Here is an 18,373-nt window from a genome sequence, read left to right on the forward strand (position 1 = left end):
ACCTACCTTGGGAACAAGGTACTGCTGATCGGTGCAGGCCAGGACGTAGGCCTCGGCCCGGCCCAGTTCACTCTGGGGAAAGTGGGCGTTCATCTCATCTCCATCAAAGTCGGCGTTGTAGGCCTTGCAGTTGGCATAGTGGAGCCGCAGGACTTTCTCCTCGGGGAGGACGCGGGCGCGATGCGCCTGGATGGAGGGCCTGTGCAGGGTGGGCTGCCGGTTCAGGAGGAGAATGTCCCCATTCTTCACATGCCGGCACACCTGCGGGCACAGCAGAGGACGGGCTGAGCAGTGGCCACTCTGGTATCACTGCTATAATGCCAAGGGCTCACCTCGCCCTGGGCTTCTGTCTCTCTCATGTTTTACTCAATAAAAGGGGAACTTTCAGTCCAGAGTGAAACCCTAGAAATCTATGAGAAATAACTACTAAGCCCCTCTGGGACTCAGAGTGTGTGTGCGTGCTCAGTTACTATGTTGTGTCCGACCCTTTTGTGACCCCATAGACTGCAGCCCTCCAGACTCCTCTGTCCATTGGATTTTCTAGGCAAGGATACTGGAGTGGGTTGCATTTCCTTCTTCGGGGGATATTCCCAGGGACCAAACCCAGGTCTCTTGGCAATGGCCGGCGGATTCTTTACTACTGAGCCATCCGGGAATCCCAAAATGCCACTTTGCAGAGGAAACAGGCCCCTACTACCGAATCCAAATTCAAGAACCAGGCATGGTAGGGTTCAAACTGGCATGGTTAGGGTTCTTTGGTTTACGAGACAGACGCCTTAAGGTTTTCTGAGAAATAGCTGCTAACCTAGCAGAGTCCTGTCCTAGTTCTGGGCTCAGACTATTGCTGTTGTTTAGTTGCTAAGCCATGTCCAACTCTTCGTGACCCCATGGACTATAGCCCGCCTGTCTCCTCTGTTCACGGAATTCTCTAGGCGAGAATATTGGAGTGGGTTGCCATTTCCTCCTCCAGGGGAGGGATAAGTCAATGATGCTACAGGCCCCTGTCCAGTAATATCTGTCTTCTTCAGACATGCACAACCTTTCTGGAGTTTGAATTCCCCAGAGAATTAACCTGAAAAAAGAAATGGACACATCTTAAGACAGCAGGTCTACACATAACCATAAAACTCCTGGGCTTGAAAGGATTTGGCAGACTTCTGAGTACGTACTCAGCCACATCTGAGTACGTTAGTCCAAATGTGAATTCCACATTTCAGAAATACTTGCCCAACCTCATCCTTCAAAGCCAGGACTGAAACTCAGGGTTCTTGATTCCCAGTTCAATGCTCCTGGAAAATATTTTATGGCACTTAAAAATTAATAACAAGTTTAAATTGCCATGGTCTTTTGGGAAAGCAATTTCACAGCACATTTTAGAACATTAAAAACTCATTTCCTTTGGGCTTTCAGAATGAAAAAGGTGCCAATGCAAGGTTCTATGAATGATGTTTATGCACCGGTGTTAACAGTGGCAAAAACAGGGAAAAACCTGGCTGCCCCAAAGAAGGGGCATCGGTAGATAAATCATAGTATGTACTATGGAATATTATGTAATGATGAAAAAGGATTTGGTGATGGGGCGCTCAGGCCATGGAGCATGCAGGATCTTAATTCCCCAACCAGGGATTGAACCCAGGTCCCCAGAAGTGGAAGCTGAGTCAACAGGGACTGCCAGGGATCCTTTAAAAAAGGATGATTTAAATGTATACCAGTCTTGAAAAAATGACAATAATGTATTTCAGTAAAAGAAAAACCATCCAGGTTCCATCTAAGGTGATGTATTAGTGTCAGTTGCTCAGTCACGTCTGACTCTTTGTGACCCATGGACAGTAGCACACAGGCTTCTCTGTTCATGGAATTCTCCAGGCAAGAATACCAGAGTGGGCAGCCATTCCCTTCTCCAGGATCTTCCTAGCCTAGGGATCAAACCCAGGTATCCTGCATTGCAGGCAGATTTTTTTATCATCTGAGCCACCAGAGAAGGCCATCTAAGGTGACAGGATGAGGTGATTTTAAATCCAATCCAACTCTATGTGTTTATACACACGAGGACAAAGGTATTTAGATCCTTACTGAGCTGCTCTGTGGGATCCTCAGGGCAGGGGGACATGGAAGAAGAGAAAGATCACCACCTGGACCTTTACATGTCTTAACTGCTATTCATGTTACAATGAGCGTGTGCCACTTTCATAAAAATTTTTTTAAAGATCTTCAACTATTTCTAAAGGAAGCATGAAAAACTGCACAAGTGATATGCTTACTGTGGGGGGGAATATAGAAAATATAGAACAGAATGAAAACCACAAGTAATTTTACTCTTCAAAGATAACCACTGTTCACACTTTCTTGCTCTTTACCAATATCAATATGCCATTGGTCATGTCCTCCTGACAGGACACCTCCTCCCACAAAGCTGATTTTAGTATAAGGCCTTTCATCTTTGTTGTTGTTCAGTTGCTAAGTTGTGTGCAACCCTTTTGAGACCCCATGGACCGTGGCATGCCAGCCTTCCCTGCCCTTCACCACCTCCCAGAGTTTGCTCAAACTCATGTCCATTGAGTTGGTGATGCCATCCAATCATCTCATCCTCTGTCATCCCCTTCTCCTGCCCTCAATCTTTCCCAGCATCAGGGTCTTTTCCATTGAGTTGGCTCTTCGTATCAGGTGGCCAAAGTATTGGAGCTTCAGCTTAATTAATTCCTGGGCTTCCTAAATGATGCACAGAGATGCTATTTTAAAAAACAAATACACGGGAATTCCCTGGGGTCCAGTGGTTAAAAATCTGTGCTCTTACTGCCAAGAGCCTGTGTTCAATCCCTGATTGGGGAACTAAGATCCTACAAACTACTCAGTGTGGCCAAAAATATAAAACAAACAAAAAACCAACAAATGCATGAGGCAACTGCTATCCCAATCATTCCGCATGCTGCCCTCAACAGCCCAGAGGAATTATGGAGACTCAGTGAGTGCTCCTCCCACCCCAAGTCTTCCCCAAATTACTCAGCAGGTAATAGGTTGGAGGAAACACATTATAAAGCTGGATCAGAGAGCTGGTTACAGAAAGAGGCTAAAGGTTAACAAGAGATGCACCCACCGGCCTCCCCTTATTTCTGCTCAGCTGGGCTGAAAGTTTCCTCCAACTCAGGGAAGCAGGGAGCAAACCCCTCAAATTCTAAAAGGCAGTCCTCAAAGCAGTGAGCAGGAACTTGGTCTTTCTGCTCCCTGAGGAATCCAAACCCATCCTTCTCTTGCCCCCACATCCATGTTTCCAAGGAGACCTGGATTCTGAGGATTCCCATGAGTGTCTGCCCAGGGCACGTCATGGAGCCTGAGCTGACTTTGAAGGTCTATTTCTTTAGCTTCTCAAGGGAGGAACTGCCCAGACCTGTGGCTCAGGCCCCAAAGGCCAGGCCGGGCCTTGGATTGGAGTCTCACAAATTCGAGACATCCTCTGGCATAAGCAAACCCCACAGCTGGGAAGGCTCGCAGGCCCATCTGGCAGGCTCCAGCCAATCCAAACAGAAGCCCTGGAGCACAGGGTGCTCCCCTTGCCAACCCAAACCAGAGGCCCTTCCTTTCTCTTGTCTCTAAATAAATACCACAGTGAAAATTAGCATGCTCCAGTGCCCGGGTCAGAGTTCTCAGAAGCAGACCCAGAGCCAAAGAGCTGCTCTTGGGGCTGATTGCTGGGCCGGGAAATGAGGCTTGGCCAATCTGGCCACTTCCTCCTCCATTTACGAGGGCCAGGGGAAGGGGCAGAGACTTCACTCCTCCCACTTCTCATCGAACCTGCAGTCTGTCCTGACCTGGGTCTCTCCCTCCCAGTCACGTAACCCAGCCCTTTGGCCTAGTTCTCATCTATATGGAAGGTGTTCAGCAAGAAAACTACTTTACAAATTACAAGTAGGCTGTGAATGCACACATACTTGACTATGTATATAAACATGACATATAACATCACTGAGGTTTTGGAAACTAAAAAAAATCATTCTTAGTTCCCAAGTCCTGATATGTGCATGCACGCTCAGTCACTACTGTCCTGTCTGACTCTTTGTGACCCCATGTACTGTAGCCCACCAGGCTCCTCTGTTCATGGGATTCTCAAGGCAAGAATACTGGAGTGGGTTGCCATGCCCTCCCACCAGGGGATCTTTCTGATCCAGGAATCGAACCCGCATCTCTTACATTTCCTGCATTGGCAGGCGGGTTCTTTACCACTAGAGCCACCTGGGAAGCCCAAGATCCTGATACAAGGAACACTTCTGTTTCAAAAGGTCCCTTCCTATCTTTGCCCTGGGGGAGCCACATCCTCAGCTCGGTCCATGGAGCCTCCCGCACCTCAACGTGGACCCGTCCAGTCCACAGGGTGCTGGGGAGAGTGGAGGGTCTAATACCCCGCCCTTGTCCTTAGGGGTTTAGGACTTGAAGTGGAATAGGTGGGGGCCCATGGAGTGACCCCACAAGGCAATGAGGGTGGGAGGTGAGGTGAGACACATAGGGAGGGGGATCCCACGCAAGTGTGAAAGTGGCAAACTGCACACCACCTGTTTCTATAACTAGAGTTTTTTGGGAACACGGCCCAATCCAATGGCTTTGTATTGCCCTGGTGGCTTCCACAGTTCATGCTACAGAAGTGGGGCTGAGCTGCTGCAACACAGACCACGTGGCTGACAAAGCCTAAGATGTTTACTCTCAGGTTCCCAGGTGGCTCAGTGGTAAAGAATCCACCTGCCAATGCAGGAGACATGGGTTCAATCCTTGGATTGGGAAGATCCCCTGGAGGAGGGCATGGCAACCCACTCCAGTATTCTTGCTTACAAAATTTCATGAAGAGAGAGAGGAGCCTGGCAGCTGCAGTCCAGGGGGTCGCAAAGAGTCAAGACACAAATGGGCGACTGAGCACACACACGCACATTGGCTGAAAATGTGTGTAGGCTCCTCCCCTGAGGAATGAGGGCCTTGCTGAGGTACAGAGCGGCGATGGCTGGGGAGTCTGGGGAGGACAAAGTGTTCCCAGCACGCACGGCAAGTTCAAGGACTAAAGGGGAGGTCTGGACGGGATGCTGGGGCTAGGGGAGAAAGCAGAGACAGTATGCTGATGTGAACTTCAGCCAGGAGACAGATAAGGCCAACCTCCCTTATTTCCCTGCAGCTCAGAACTCATCTCCATCCCCTCTCGTAAGCTGCCCAGCAAGTGCAGTGAAGCCAACCTGCCCTCTCTGAAGCCAACTTCCAACCCCACAGATGTAGAGCGGCCACGTGAAGGAAGTGTCCCTGTGCCTCATCATCACATCCCAGTAACGTCAGGAGCCCTACCAGCCTTCTACTTTTGCTCTAGTTGGAGATGACAAAGGTTCTGGGGCCCAACTCCTCCCACTTTGTTCAAACGGCTCTCCTGGGTCACAGGTGGTCTCGGTCTGGGCAAATCTGACGCATCTTCCTTTCTCCCTCTCCTTAAACTTCATATTTAATTCCACAAACACGTCCTATGTGCCTCGGGAAGATGCAAAGGTACTCTGGGGCTGGTCTTGACTAGAGGTGGGGGACGGATGCTGGCATTGAGAGCAAGCCCGGCTGCCCACCCTCCCTCAGCATCCTCCCCACCTGCCTCATGCTCCCATAGGTCCCCCCACTTTCTGTCTGTCCTACTTTGTGCTCAAAGAGCTTAACTCTCTGACAATTTCTTTTTTTTTTTTGGCCACACCATGTGACTTGTCAGATCTTAAGTTTCCCAACCAGGGATCAAACCTGTGCCCTCTACGGTGGAAACGTGGAGTCTTAACCACTGGACCACCAGGGAAGTCCTGATAATTACATTTCTTAACCCTAAATGAGGTCCCACACTTCTACCTTTTACGTGAGATAGGCCCTTAGGTTCTCCACCATCACCTCAGTTCAGAGGGGCCCAGACGCACCTCCTTCCAGAGCATTTTATCTCCTGCACTGGAAACCACATTCCTTCTCATTTTCTCTCTTCTACAGCCCTGACACCCAGCCAACCCCCAACCCCATCCTCTCCCTGGAAACGTACCCTCCTTTCACCCTGGGGTCCCCTGCAGCCCCCAGGCTGGTCCTCAGTCATCTTCTGGCGACTTCAAACTTGCCCTGCATGCCCACCACATCTCCTTTCTTCTCAGCATCATGTGGGTTCCGTCACCACCCTCCATCACTAACCCCTTATGTCTGCCATACCACTCAACAGCGGTGACACACTTATGGACTCATTCCCACCAGGCTGTCCACCCCAGGGCAACAAGAGCTTGTCCATGGTGCCTGGCAAAGTGCAACACAGAGCTTGCAGTGGGCCCTGCCACCACCTGACCCCACCCTGCTCTCCTCTCTCAATTTTTCTCTCAAAGTGTCCTACTGTCTCACATGCTTGACTTAATAGCATGAAAGTTATCTTGTGGTTGTCTTGTTTCACCTTAAGTTAAGAAAAATATACCTTTATTTCTCTTGCATCTTTCACATAGCTCCAAGCAAAACATGGGGCTCTTAAGAATGGCAGAATAGGGGCTTCCCTCGTGGCTCAGTGGTAAAGAATCCACCTGCCAATCAGGAGATGAGGGTTCATTCCCTGTCCAGAAGATTCCACATGCCACAGAGCAACTAAGTCCAAAGGCCACAACTACTGAGCCTGTGCTCTAGAGCCGGTGCTCTGCAACAAGAGAAGCCACCGCAGTAAGAAGCTGTGTACCACAACTGGAGAGCAGCGCACACTTGGCGCAACTAGAGAAAAGCCCATGTAGCAACAGAGACCAACACACTCAAAACCAAATAAAATTATTAAAAAAAAAAAAAAAAATAGCAGGATAAGTTTGCGAACCTGAACACAAACGTCACTTAACACATAAGAAAAGAAAAAACAGGTGGCTGGATCTGTCTGCCCCTGGCTGCCAAAGCAGAAGACGCAAGGCCTGTTAACCGCTGGACCTTGGGACAATGGTGAGATGGGGAGAAAGCAAGAGGACAGGCCTCGGTGAAGAGCAGTGGGGACCAGTGCTCACCAAGACAAGGCTTCCTCTCCCTCTCTGTCCTCCAACCAAAGCTCCTTCAAGCTTCAATAGTCCTCTGTAGAGCTCGATCCCACCAAAAAGAAAACCTAGTGGGTCTAGGCATGTCAGAGGGCAAGGGGAAACCCAACAAACACGTAGATGGGTGAGGACGATGCACTCCATCACTCCCTGACTCGGGCAGTCACCATATATTAATCCCAAATCCGTTTCACTCCAACAATTTCTGCCACTCTTGCCTGGTTGAGGGTTGTTTGCTATACCCCTCCCAGCTGGAATGGTTGTTACCTGACACAGACAGAAGGGATATCACCCACCCATCTTATGCCCTCAGCAGACATTGTTAATCGATCTTGTACTCTTTCCGTGGGAGCCCAGAGAAAGCCTGGGGATCCCTTAACATAGTGCTACAGATAAGAACTAGTAATCTCCAGAAAGTGAAGCATCAGCTGACATCAGTCAGTTTTCACAGACACAGAACGTTTCCTTCCCAGGGCATGCTCTCAGTGTGCAGAGGAACCCTCCATAGACCTTGTTAACACACAGATTCCTGGGTTCCATTTCCAGAGAGTCTAATTCGGGGCAGTGAATGGGGGGAAAGGGAGACAAACGTGCATTTCCCGCGTTTGGGAAATGGCTCCAGGAATGCTGCTGCTGAGGACCACCTTTGAGCAGCCCTGTTTAAGGGCAGCAGATCACAGTGGAGTTATAATGAAAGGGCATTTCTCCGTCCCTAATATGTAACCGGAATTGTGCTGCCTGCATGGGATGATCAAATGAAGTTTTATTCATGGTGCTGAGGCCCTAGGGAACACCCACAGGTGGGGTCAGCCCCCTGTGGGGTGCGGGGGGTAGGGGTGGGGTGGGGGGAGCAGGAACAGTTCTCACAGCCCTCCTGCACTAGCACCACAGCTGAAGTCACGGGGGAGCCCAAAAGGAGCAGCCTAAGCCCCTGATCAAATATGCCCGTTACTCACAATTTTTGTCCCCTGGGGCTTAGGGGCCCCCGTAGCTGGTGTCAGGAGCTGTTTGGCCACTGCCTCCCGCTGCGTGAGGTCCGAAGCGCTCAGGGCTGTGCGACTGCCATCCTCGTTGATGACCATAGAGGCTCCAGGGTGCACGTTGGGGCCGTTGATGACCGCCTGCCTCAGTTCCTGAACATTCCAGGGGGTGACTGGTTGAGGGTAGGTCAGCTTTGTGGCAAACACCTGGAAACAAGGAGGGGGTATGAAAGTTCAGGGTGGGCAGAGAAAGGTCAGAAGGACCCCCAGTGTGACTCAACATGCTCACACCCCCAGTGTGACTCAACGCATTTCCCCTAAAATGCAGATGTGCTCCCTGAGCCAAGAAGGTCCTTCAGCCAAAAAAGCAACATCTCCCTGTGTTTTTCACAATCATTTTTCCAGACTTGCTTCCTCCAAGGAAGAGAGCAGGTCTCCTTTTCTACCAGAGTAATCTGCCCCAAAAAAGTTATCTCAGAATAGTAATTTATGCAGAATTTTTTTAACCTATTTTAAAATTTCATCGTTTACTAGTTTGCCAATAAATTCAAGGTCCCAAATGATGTAATATAGCCTGGAACATGAGCTTTAGACAATTGGCGAATACCTGCTCTCAAGTATCACCCTCCTCCACCAATAATTCCCCTCCCCTCACCCCCCAGCAGTCATCACTAATTGATGGTGGCCTGAGCCCAGACACGGCATCTTAATCTCTTTACTTGGCCTGAGATAAACCTGATTTGGTCCCCTGATACATAAGAAAATGGCAGTGATCCATTTGACACACCAGGCCTGCACCACATTCCAAGAAAAATGAGTGCCCTGGTTAGGCGAGTTCTGAGCTACTGAATATTAAAACCCTCTGGTGCTTCAAAAGGAATATATCTACGTTAGAGACTCTCGAGAAGTCCCATGGAAAGGAACTCGCTGAACACTGGCCAGCTCGCTGTGTGAATGGCACCCCCGCCCCAACCCCCACCACCCTGCCCAATGCTCCCCGCCCTCTGGCCCTCTCCACCCCTGCCGACGAACTGACCACTACCTGACAGAGTATTTATGTACAGACTGTGCCCAACTTAGGATTTTTTCGGACTTTGTAACAGTGTGAAAGCAACATGTATTTGGTAGAAATCATACTCCCCATTTTGAATTCTGGTCTTTTTCTGGGCTTGTGAAACATGGTGTGATATTCTTGTGAAGGTGGGCAGGGGCAGTGAGCCTCAGCTGCTGGCTGTCAGCCCTGGGATCATAAATATCCCATACACTTAGAGCCATCCTGTTGCTCATTTTCAGGATAGTGTTCAATAACTTCCGTGAGACATTCAACACTACTACAAAATAAGCTTTGCACTGGATGATTTTGCCCAACGTAGGCTAACATAAGTGTTCTGAGCAGGTTTAAGGTGGGTTAGACTAAGCTATGCTGTTCAGTAGGTTAGGTCCATTAAATGCACTTTTGACATATGGCATTTTCAACTTACCACCACACCATCATAAGTCGAGGAATACCTTTACTTGTGTTATCTGTTTATGTGTCTCCACCACTGGAATATAAGCTTCACAGGGACACACTAGTCTTGTCTGGCTCATGACTGGGTCTCTAGCTTATCCCCCAACCTTCACCTCCTCTGCTTCTGTAACAACCTGTCCACAGTGCTCAATGGGAAGGGTGTGCACAAAGGATCAAGAGGCAGTTTCACACGCTCTGCTCCTGAAAACCATCCTGTGAGCAACAGGCCACTGTGGCCCTAGGCTTGGGGCAGGCCTGGAGGTGGGCAGAGGGGGAACTTCAGAGTCCCTCCAGTACCAAATGAACCCAGATCCAAGAAAGAGAAGACCGCTGAAGGTGGAAAGAGGAGCAACACGAAAGGTCTCTCCCGAAGCTGGGGACCCTGAAGGCACCATGAGGCGAAAGCCAACAGAGCTCCCTGTCCTCCTCTGTCCAAAGAAAGCAATGAACAGGTCACGGGCCTCTCCTCCCAGGGCCTCAGACTCAGGAATGTCACCACTGGGCTTCCCAGTGCTTTTCCCTGCCCCTGATCCAGCTCCCGGATGCAGAGACCCCCAGTGCCCAGGAATGGGTGTTCTCTGACTCTCGTCCCCTCACACGAGAGCCCTTGCCTAGGAAGCCCACGTGTGCCTGGGGGACAAGGAGGCAGCACTCAGGAGGCCATCAAAACACTTGAGCTGTGCTCTCTGCCCCCTGCCAGTCCTCCCCTGAGAGTGGCAGCAGGGCCGTGTGTGAGGAAATGAGCCTCTCCATGGGGTGAATTAAACCATCTTCTATTACTGACCTCAAGGCCCATTAAGGAGGAAGACGATGAAGGAGCTGTTGCTAATGAGTACCGCAGCCTCAAGTGGTGGGGAAGTGAGAAAAGAAAACTGGCTCCCTAAGGAAACACTAACGGGTGGACGGGGCAAACCGCCTACCCCTGAGGATCTGGGAGTGACGCCTGCTCCCTGGGGCTCTCTCCCTTCCTCCACGGCCCTGACTCCTGATGCCAGGCAAGTACCCGGGACAGAAAGCCCCGCTCCCTCCTCATCTCTGTCATGTATTCCATCTTACTAGGAAAGTTTAATGACTAGACCAAGACGGGCAGGAGGAGGAGAGGCAGGAGCTGTGCCCTGGTAGCCCAGGAGCAGGGGTCTTTCTTGTGGGTGGAGGGTGTCTGGAGACCTGGCAGGGAGTGAGAGCAACGCCACGCCATGGCCTCAGGGTCCCCTTCTAAGGACTCAATACGGGGAAAGGCAGATGCTGTCTTCACCTAAGCCACCGTGATCCCACGCCTTCTCCCCAGCCCTCCTCGCCACTCCCATCTGCCACCTAACAGCACACACCATGGGAATTCCAATTTCATTGGTGTTGATGTACATGTCCGGGCAGATGACCGAGCGGGCTGCGTAGTCTACGCGCTTCCCCATCATGTGCTTTCGGAACAAACCATCCTTCTTCTCCAGGATCTTTATGGGGGAAAAGTCCACAGAAATCATTAAAAAAATTTAAAAATCAAGACTTAAAAATATTAAGTTGTTAGAAAATATATGTTGCTGTTTTTTAGTTGCTAAGTCATGTCCAACTCTTTTGTGACCCAATGGACTGTAGCCCACCAGCCTCCTCTGTCCATGGGATTCTCCAGCCAAGAATTCTGGAGTGGGTTGCCATTTTCTCCTCCAGGAGATCTTTCCAACCCAAGGGTTGAACCCGCATCTCCTGCATTGGCATGTGGGTTCTTTACCACTGAGCCACCAGGGAAGCTCTAGAACATATATATGCCTTATTTAATTGTGGGCACAACTTAGCGACTGAGCATGAGCATGAAAGATGACACTTCTATTATTCACAAGCCTGTATAATGGTAACGGGTTGGCGAAAAAGGATGGATAAACCCAAACTTTTTGGCCAACCCAATACTATGCACATCTTTATTACGTTTGGGTTTTTTGGTCTGCAATTTTAGTTTCATTCACTTCTTCAGTGAGGACCATCTTTTATTAATATCTTCTTTTACTCCTCTTTCATTTTATACAGTTGAAATAAATCTTTCATATTTTACACTAAAAAATAATAAAATAAAAAGTAAACCAAAACTACAGTAGTGCCAATTGGTTAAAATAAAACAGTCACTGTCAAGAGAAAAAAACAAGTATGGTTACTATTTTCTTCCTTAAGACAAACACGTTTATTATTTAACCCCTTCGGCTAGCAATAGGGATCCAACTGCTCACCTGTCTAATGCCGGGGTACTTTTCCATCATTAATTTGTCCATCTCGCTATCAAACACAATATTAACGTGGCTCTGAAGGCGAATCCAAATGTTGTAAAGTCTGTCTGTGAGGGACTGGCCTGGAAGCTGACTCAAAAAAGATCGGTCCATAGCCATCCAAGAGTCTTTTTCCTGCCAAGACACAACCAAGAAAAACGGGCGTGATGGAAAGCCCTCAAGAAGGTCAGGCCTGGTTCCACTTTTCTTTTTCACTTGAGCTCTGACAAATGATGAACTCTGAAGTTGGCCTTTATGTCTTTTGAACTTGACAGATTTGTGGCCCAAGTGCTCATAAATCGATCTTGTCCGTGTGCATCGACAACATATGAGGCGGTAAGCTGCCCTAGAGCATCACCTATTGACCGACTGTCTGGCCACCTGGACTGGCCCCCTTGGGCTGGGTACGTATGACACAGGAGAGAGACAAATGGTCCCTCGACCCAGTGGGTCAGAAGAGAGAAGAAACCGGTCAGCGCTGATGGAAGGGGGATCCAGTAAGTGAGAATGTCATGGAAAGCACTGGTGATAAAGTGGGCCTGTCCTCAATCCTGAGGAACAGAAGACTTCTCAGTTATAGAGAAGACAGGTGTGCTTTCTATTCTGGCTGAAGGAGCCTCCCAGGGTCCCCTGTATGATGACAGCACCCCTGTCAGACTAATTCACTTCTGAAGACATCAGCTGACAAGTAGGGCCACACGCCTACTTGTGAAATGGGTGAGACCAGTCTCACTGGCACATCCTCAGTGCCTGGAATGGCGCATGCCTATTCACACCCAGGCATTCATGATTCATGAGAGGGCCGCCGTGGAGCAAGTATGGGAAGAAAGAACTCTTGCTATTGATCAGATGGAAAAGAGGGCACTGTGACTTCAGGCAGCAATGACCTCAGGAATCTGAGAGGATACTGCTCATTTCTGCCAAGATTTAGCTTTTTTCTTGGACAAAGGCTACCCTACTTTCAAGAGACATCAACATGAAATCTTTAGCTTTGGTCACTGGAGGTGGCAATCCTATGGCCATCTCTTTGAAAGTAGACCAGGACCTGCAGATGGCAGATATCTCTAACATATTGAGCATTTTTTTTTTAAAGCACATTTACACAGGCAAATCAGAAAACTTAAGCAAAACCAAAGAAACCCAAGCAAAAAGGCTGAGTAACCAAGCACGGGTGTCCCTGACAGACTGTGGCGCCACCTGGTGACGGGCCGGTCCCACCCAGGGAAGGGAGCCTGGGAGCCTGTCTGGTCTACTCAAAGCTGAGACAGTCCTTCCTATTTGCATCTAGAAAGAATCTTAAAGCTGAGAACTTCCTGAGTGCCTGACTCATCTTTATACCCACTGCAGACCTAGCACACTAAAAGGGATTCAGGAAACGTTTGCTGAAACAGGAAAATGGAATTCAGCTCCACCATTTATTGGGGAGAAAATTAAGCCCCAGATCTGACACTCCTATTGCGGGGAACTCTTCCAAATGCCAACACTGCCTTCCTGACCCTGATGCTAGAGATCTTCAAGAGCCAAAATCAGAGCTAGGTGGCATGGGTCTCTGGTACCAGAGCCCAGTAGGGACAGGTTTAGAGCCTGAGGACCACAGACGGTTCTTTCCAGAACTGCCAGTGACAGCAGGTAGCCCAGACCACAACCACGGATAAAACCTCCCCACAGATCACTCATTTTATTGTGGAGATAAGAACAAGAAACCAAAGCAACTCAATCATGGTCACTGGGCATGGTCATTGGGGTCATGCTCAGACCCACACTTTCCCCCAGACATTGCCCGGTCCTCCCAAACCCATGGCTCACACACAACCATGCAGAATTGCCAACCAGTATCTCCCAGGACCCATAGCATTCCCATAGCATTCTGCACCCACAGCACAGGAAGCTAGAACTAAGGCATCAGCTCCTGACCTCTTCTGTGGTGGGTGCTGCCACCTCACTTGGCAGCTCCTGTTCTTGGGCCATCAGTGCCAGAAGCTTTCGGATCAGAACCACGTCCTTCATGACAGCCTGCAAGTTCACCGTCTGCCCGTTGGTGAACATCTGGTCCCCAAGGCGGTTGACAGGGCGATACCTGCAGGAGGACATGTGGAATCAGTGCACATTTCCCTCAGCCGCTTACCCATTCCTATTCACACGCCCCAAGCTCCAAAAGAAACGCACATTCCTCCTGCACTCAGGAAAAATGAAGAGGAAAATAGTCCCACCACCTGCCACCTGGGAGTGGAACTGCTGCTCTATTTTTCAGAACCTTTGACCCTTCCTTTCTCTCCCAGAGGTCATTATTCAATTATTCCATAAACCTTTTTCAGGTGAAATAAAGCCAATGAAAGGGTATTACCTTGAGGGTGGTACCACCAAGAAATCCAGAAAGAACATACTGGGGTTGAACCTGGACTCCATGCCAACATCTTCCAGTCCCAAAAAAAGGTAATTCAGAAAGAACCCTGTGTTTGAAATAAATCAAAAGATCATTTAAACCTATACATTAAGAGCATGGAAGGGTGACCACAAAAATTTTTACAAAAAACCCAGAATATAGGACAATAGGGAGAGTAAGATCACATGTGTCTTCATAAAAACTAATGAAGGAAATTGCCTGGTGGTCCAGTGGTTAAGACTCTGCACTTTCACTGCAAGGGGTGCAGGTTCCATCCCTGGTCAGGGAACCAAAATCCCACATGCCACATGGTGCAGTGAAAAAAAATATTGCAAATAAAAATGCAATATTAAAAAACAATAATGAAAATAAATAAGCAAATAAAATACATTAAAAAAATAAGGTGAGTTACACTGCGCCTTCAAGACACATGTCAAACTGTACTAAGCAATGCCCACCCACAGCTGTCATTTAATGATCAGGCTCAGTTACAGTAATCACCAAGTTCATGGTTCAAGGAATAAAGACATTTCCCACACTATAAATATCAATGACAAGGTACCCTGAAGCCTGCCCCAAATCTATGGTTCAGTTTCAGGAGACAGCTACAAGAATCACAATTTTGAAAACATAAAAAGGCAGGGTGAAGGAGTCCAGGAAGTCAATGGGCTGTTTCTTCAGCCTGGCACAGCACCTTCATTTTTCCAAAGAGCTATGAGATGTTCTTGAGCACTGGAGGGTGTCAGGTATCCTCGTTTTCCCATCTGAGCTTCCTCAATTCCTGGAGTGGAAGAGGGTAAGCGAGCACAGTAAGTCAATTAGAGACACTCTTTCCATAATGGGATTTAGCAATTCCTTTCCCCACTCCTCCAAGCCCGCAATCTGACCAAAAAATCAATCTCTACAGACTTCCCTAGCGGTCCAGTGGCTAAGGCCCCACACTCCCAATACAGAGGGCCTGGGTTTGACCCTGGGTAGGAGAACAAGATCCCACATGCTTCAACTAAGATCTGAGGCAGCCAAAGAAACAAATTAAAATAAATAAATTTTTTTTTAAGTCAATCTCTAGGACAACCTAATTTCTAAAGTAATGAAAACCAAACAACTATTGTATGAAACCTAAAAGGTAGAGCCAAAGGGGGAAAAAAAAATCACCAACAATTATATCATGTTGTCACCATGACCACTTTTATATATTCTTTTCTGGTCCTTTGGTTTATAAAGTGTTAGGTGCGGATTCACCCTGTACCACTTGCTCATTTCGTGTCATCTTACGAGCATCTCTGCATGTTGCCTTATAGCTTGTATCTCACCATCATTTTTATTTTATTTATTTATCTGGCTGTATCGGGTCACTCAGGGGCGGCACACAGGATCTTCTGTTGCACTGTGCAGGCTTACTTGCTTTATGGCACATGGGATCTTAGTGCCCCAAGCAGGGATTGAACCCACATCACCTGCACTGCGAGGCAGACTCTTAACCACTGGACCACCATGAAGTCCCTCGCCATCATTTTTAATTGCAGCATGGTATTCCTGAGAGGATGTTTTATAAGTGACTTAACCACATTCTAATAGTTGGACATCTGAGCTGACCTCAATTTTTTTTATTATTTTAAGTCACACTGTGATAAATAGCTTTATGTACATGGCTTTTACCAGAAAAGTTCACAGCAGGAGAATTATGGATAAATGAAGATGAACATTTTTATGAGTGAATGTATATTCAGTTTCTTCTTACAACTATCATGCTGGTGATAAGTAGATAGATCTTGATTTCTCAGATTAACCAAGATCACTCTGGGATACTCTTTAATCAGCCACCCCCAGAGTAAGTCACATTCAGTAGGTGTGGCCCCAAGCATTTAGATGATTAAGAAAGTGAGTAATGTGACCTCTAGGTTCAAAACTATCAACTTCAGCCTTTGTATAGTGGTGAGTATCCCCTCCTGTCAAAACTATCAACCTCTTTTGGAACACATTCATCAAAATTATATACTGCTTGGGAATTTCATGCCAGTCTAGTGATTAGGACTCAGTGCTCTCACGGCCGAGAGCCTGGCTTTGACCCCTGGGTCAGGGAACTAAGATCCCACAAGCCTTGTGGCTCTCAACACCCCACCTCTCCCCACAAAATCACTCAATATTTTTTTAATGCACTTATCAGGATAGAAACTGTGTCTTGTCTGTGTTCCTAACAATTAACAGCATCTAAGGGGTCACTAACAGTTGGATAGGACTGAGTGACTTCACTTTCACTTTTCACTTTCACGCCTTGGAGAAGGAAATAGCAACCCACTCCAGTGTTCTTGCCTGGAGAATCCCAGGGACAGGGGAGCCTGGCGGGCTGCCGTCTCTGGGGTCGCACAGAGTTGGACACGACTAAAGTGACTTAGCAGCAGCAGCAAGACCCAGCAGATACTAAGTTTTCACTGGCTTAAATACACATGTTCAAAATACTATAAGATAATTTATATTTAAAAAACCCCACTCTTCTGCTTTTTTCTATATTTGTAAAACCCAGCTTCATTCACCTCTAATTCTCTACTTGGTTTCTTTACCAACTGCAGAAGATACATCATGGAAAGTTTTTAGAGAAATTTGTAACTTAGAAAACAATTAATAAGATGTACCATAATTTATTTAATTAGTCTCTACTAACAGGCATTTAAGATATTTCCAATTCAAAACTACTTAATACTGTGGGCATGCATAATTCTTAGGATAAGATCATAAAAGCGGAATTGTTAGGTCAAGAGTGAACACATTTAAAATTTTGATTCCTATAAAAGCAAAACATTTCAACCAGTTAATGCAGTTGAAGGAAGTGAGGGGAATGCAATGGAGAAAGGCTCTGACCTTTGGGAATAAGCCAGATATAGAAAGCTATGGGTGTTCAGTGGGGAGAAAAGACCTCATTAACCTAAAGGACAATTTTGTGGGCATTTCTGGAAACTTCTTTCTCACTAATCTGCCTTGATGAACTGAGGAAGATGAGCCGCATCTGGTAGCTCTCTTCAGCTCCTGACTCAGAGCTGCTAGTGCAGGAAGTGGCCCCAGCACAGTTTAACCCCTATTGAGGCAGATGGAGGTCATTCACTCACTGGGTTTGAGTCAGAAGAGACTTGCAGAATGCCACCTCCTCACATGGACTGCACCCTTCCTAACCAGGTACTTTTTGAGCCTGCAAAAATGCTATTTGCCTCAGAGACTTCCCTGGTGGTCCAGTGGCTAAGACTCTGTGCTCCCAACGCAGGGTGCCAGGGTTCCATCCCTAGTCAGGGAACTAGATCCCACATGCCACAGCCAAGAGTTTGCACACCACAACTAAGACCTGGCACAGCCAAATAAATGAATAAAAATGAATATTGAGAAAAAAATACCATCCAGTGACCTTGTTTAAAAAAAAAATGAAATCTCTTTCAATAGGACTTCAGAACAGCTGCAACATGTATTTAGTTTAGCTCCAAGAGCTCCTGTACGAAAGAAAAAAAAAGTTGGGAAGTCAAACAGTGGGGAAGATTGGCTTATGGTGGGCGAAGCACCTTGGCTGTAAGAGGTCTCACTTGAAAACTCTAGCAGGCATAATGAGGCTTGAATAGCACACTGGTCACATGTGAATTTCACAAGCTAACAGCACTCCTAGTGAGATCAGGAGTATGTGGGAACCACTGAGCCACAGGCCCAACTGCATGGCCCCATTAGATACCAAGGACATGGCCAGATCGTTTGTCCAAATGCTCACCTGCCTCTGCATCACCTCTCCCTGGAGTAATTGACCTGCCTCACCCGCAGCCTTCCCTGAGAATGGAGGCCACAAGGTCAGGTCCCCAGCTTGGCACTGGGCTCAGCCACAGGATGTTCCTGGGCATAAGGCTGAGTGCCCAACAAGTAAACGCCTGCTAAATACCACCAATCCAATCCGAAAACCGTCCAAGACCACTGCTGACTTGTTTCTGAAGCACAGGATTTTGGTTGGCACCATCATATTCTCATAGTTGCAGTGACAATTACTCCAAAGAATTGGTTTGGCAAAGGCACTTAAAGGCTGCCTGTTAGATATTTGCCCCAAATAGTCATCCTCTAGAATTCTGACCACCTTTCTTCTCAATCTATGAATATTCCCTAAAGTGCCCTGAAGTCTAGAGTAGCAGTTTCCAACCTTAAAAATTGTTTTAAGGGCTATGTATAGTGCAGGAAAATCCATCCTTGTG

General features: G+C 47.7%; 1 protein-coding gene across 2 annotated transcripts in view; it reads right to left on the bottom strand.

The window, feature by feature from the left end:
* Positions 1–18,373, bottom strand: part of POLR1A (RNA polymerase I subunit A) — an 84,627-nt gene that overhangs the window by 50,617 nt on the left and 15,637 nt on the right. For both annotated transcript variants that reach the window (XM_086326557.1, XM_086326556.1), the window contains exons 7-13: positions 14,854–14,940; positions 14,121–14,226; positions 13,691–13,853; positions 11,741–11,911; positions 10,853–10,975; positions 7,991–8,221; positions 7–261 (exon numbers count right to left, since the gene is read on the bottom strand). In XM_086326557.1, coding sequence (XP_086182683.1) covers positions 7–261; positions 7,991–8,221; positions 10,853–10,975; positions 11,741–11,911; positions 13,691–13,853; positions 14,121–14,226; positions 14,854–14,940 — 1,136 coding nt within the window. The remainder of the gene's footprint in view (positions 1–6; positions 262–7,990; positions 8,222–10,852; positions 10,976–11,740; positions 11,912–13,690; positions 13,854–14,120; positions 14,227–14,853; positions 14,941–18,373) is intronic.

This window comes from Bos grunniens, chromosome 11, assembly GCF_055505025.1.
Source record: "Bos grunniens cultivar Pamir isolate PY7600 chromosome 11, Bosgru_T2T1.0, whole genome shotgun sequence".
Lineage (NCBI taxonomy): Eukaryota > Metazoa > Chordata > Mammalia > Artiodactyla > Bovidae > Bos > Bos grunniens.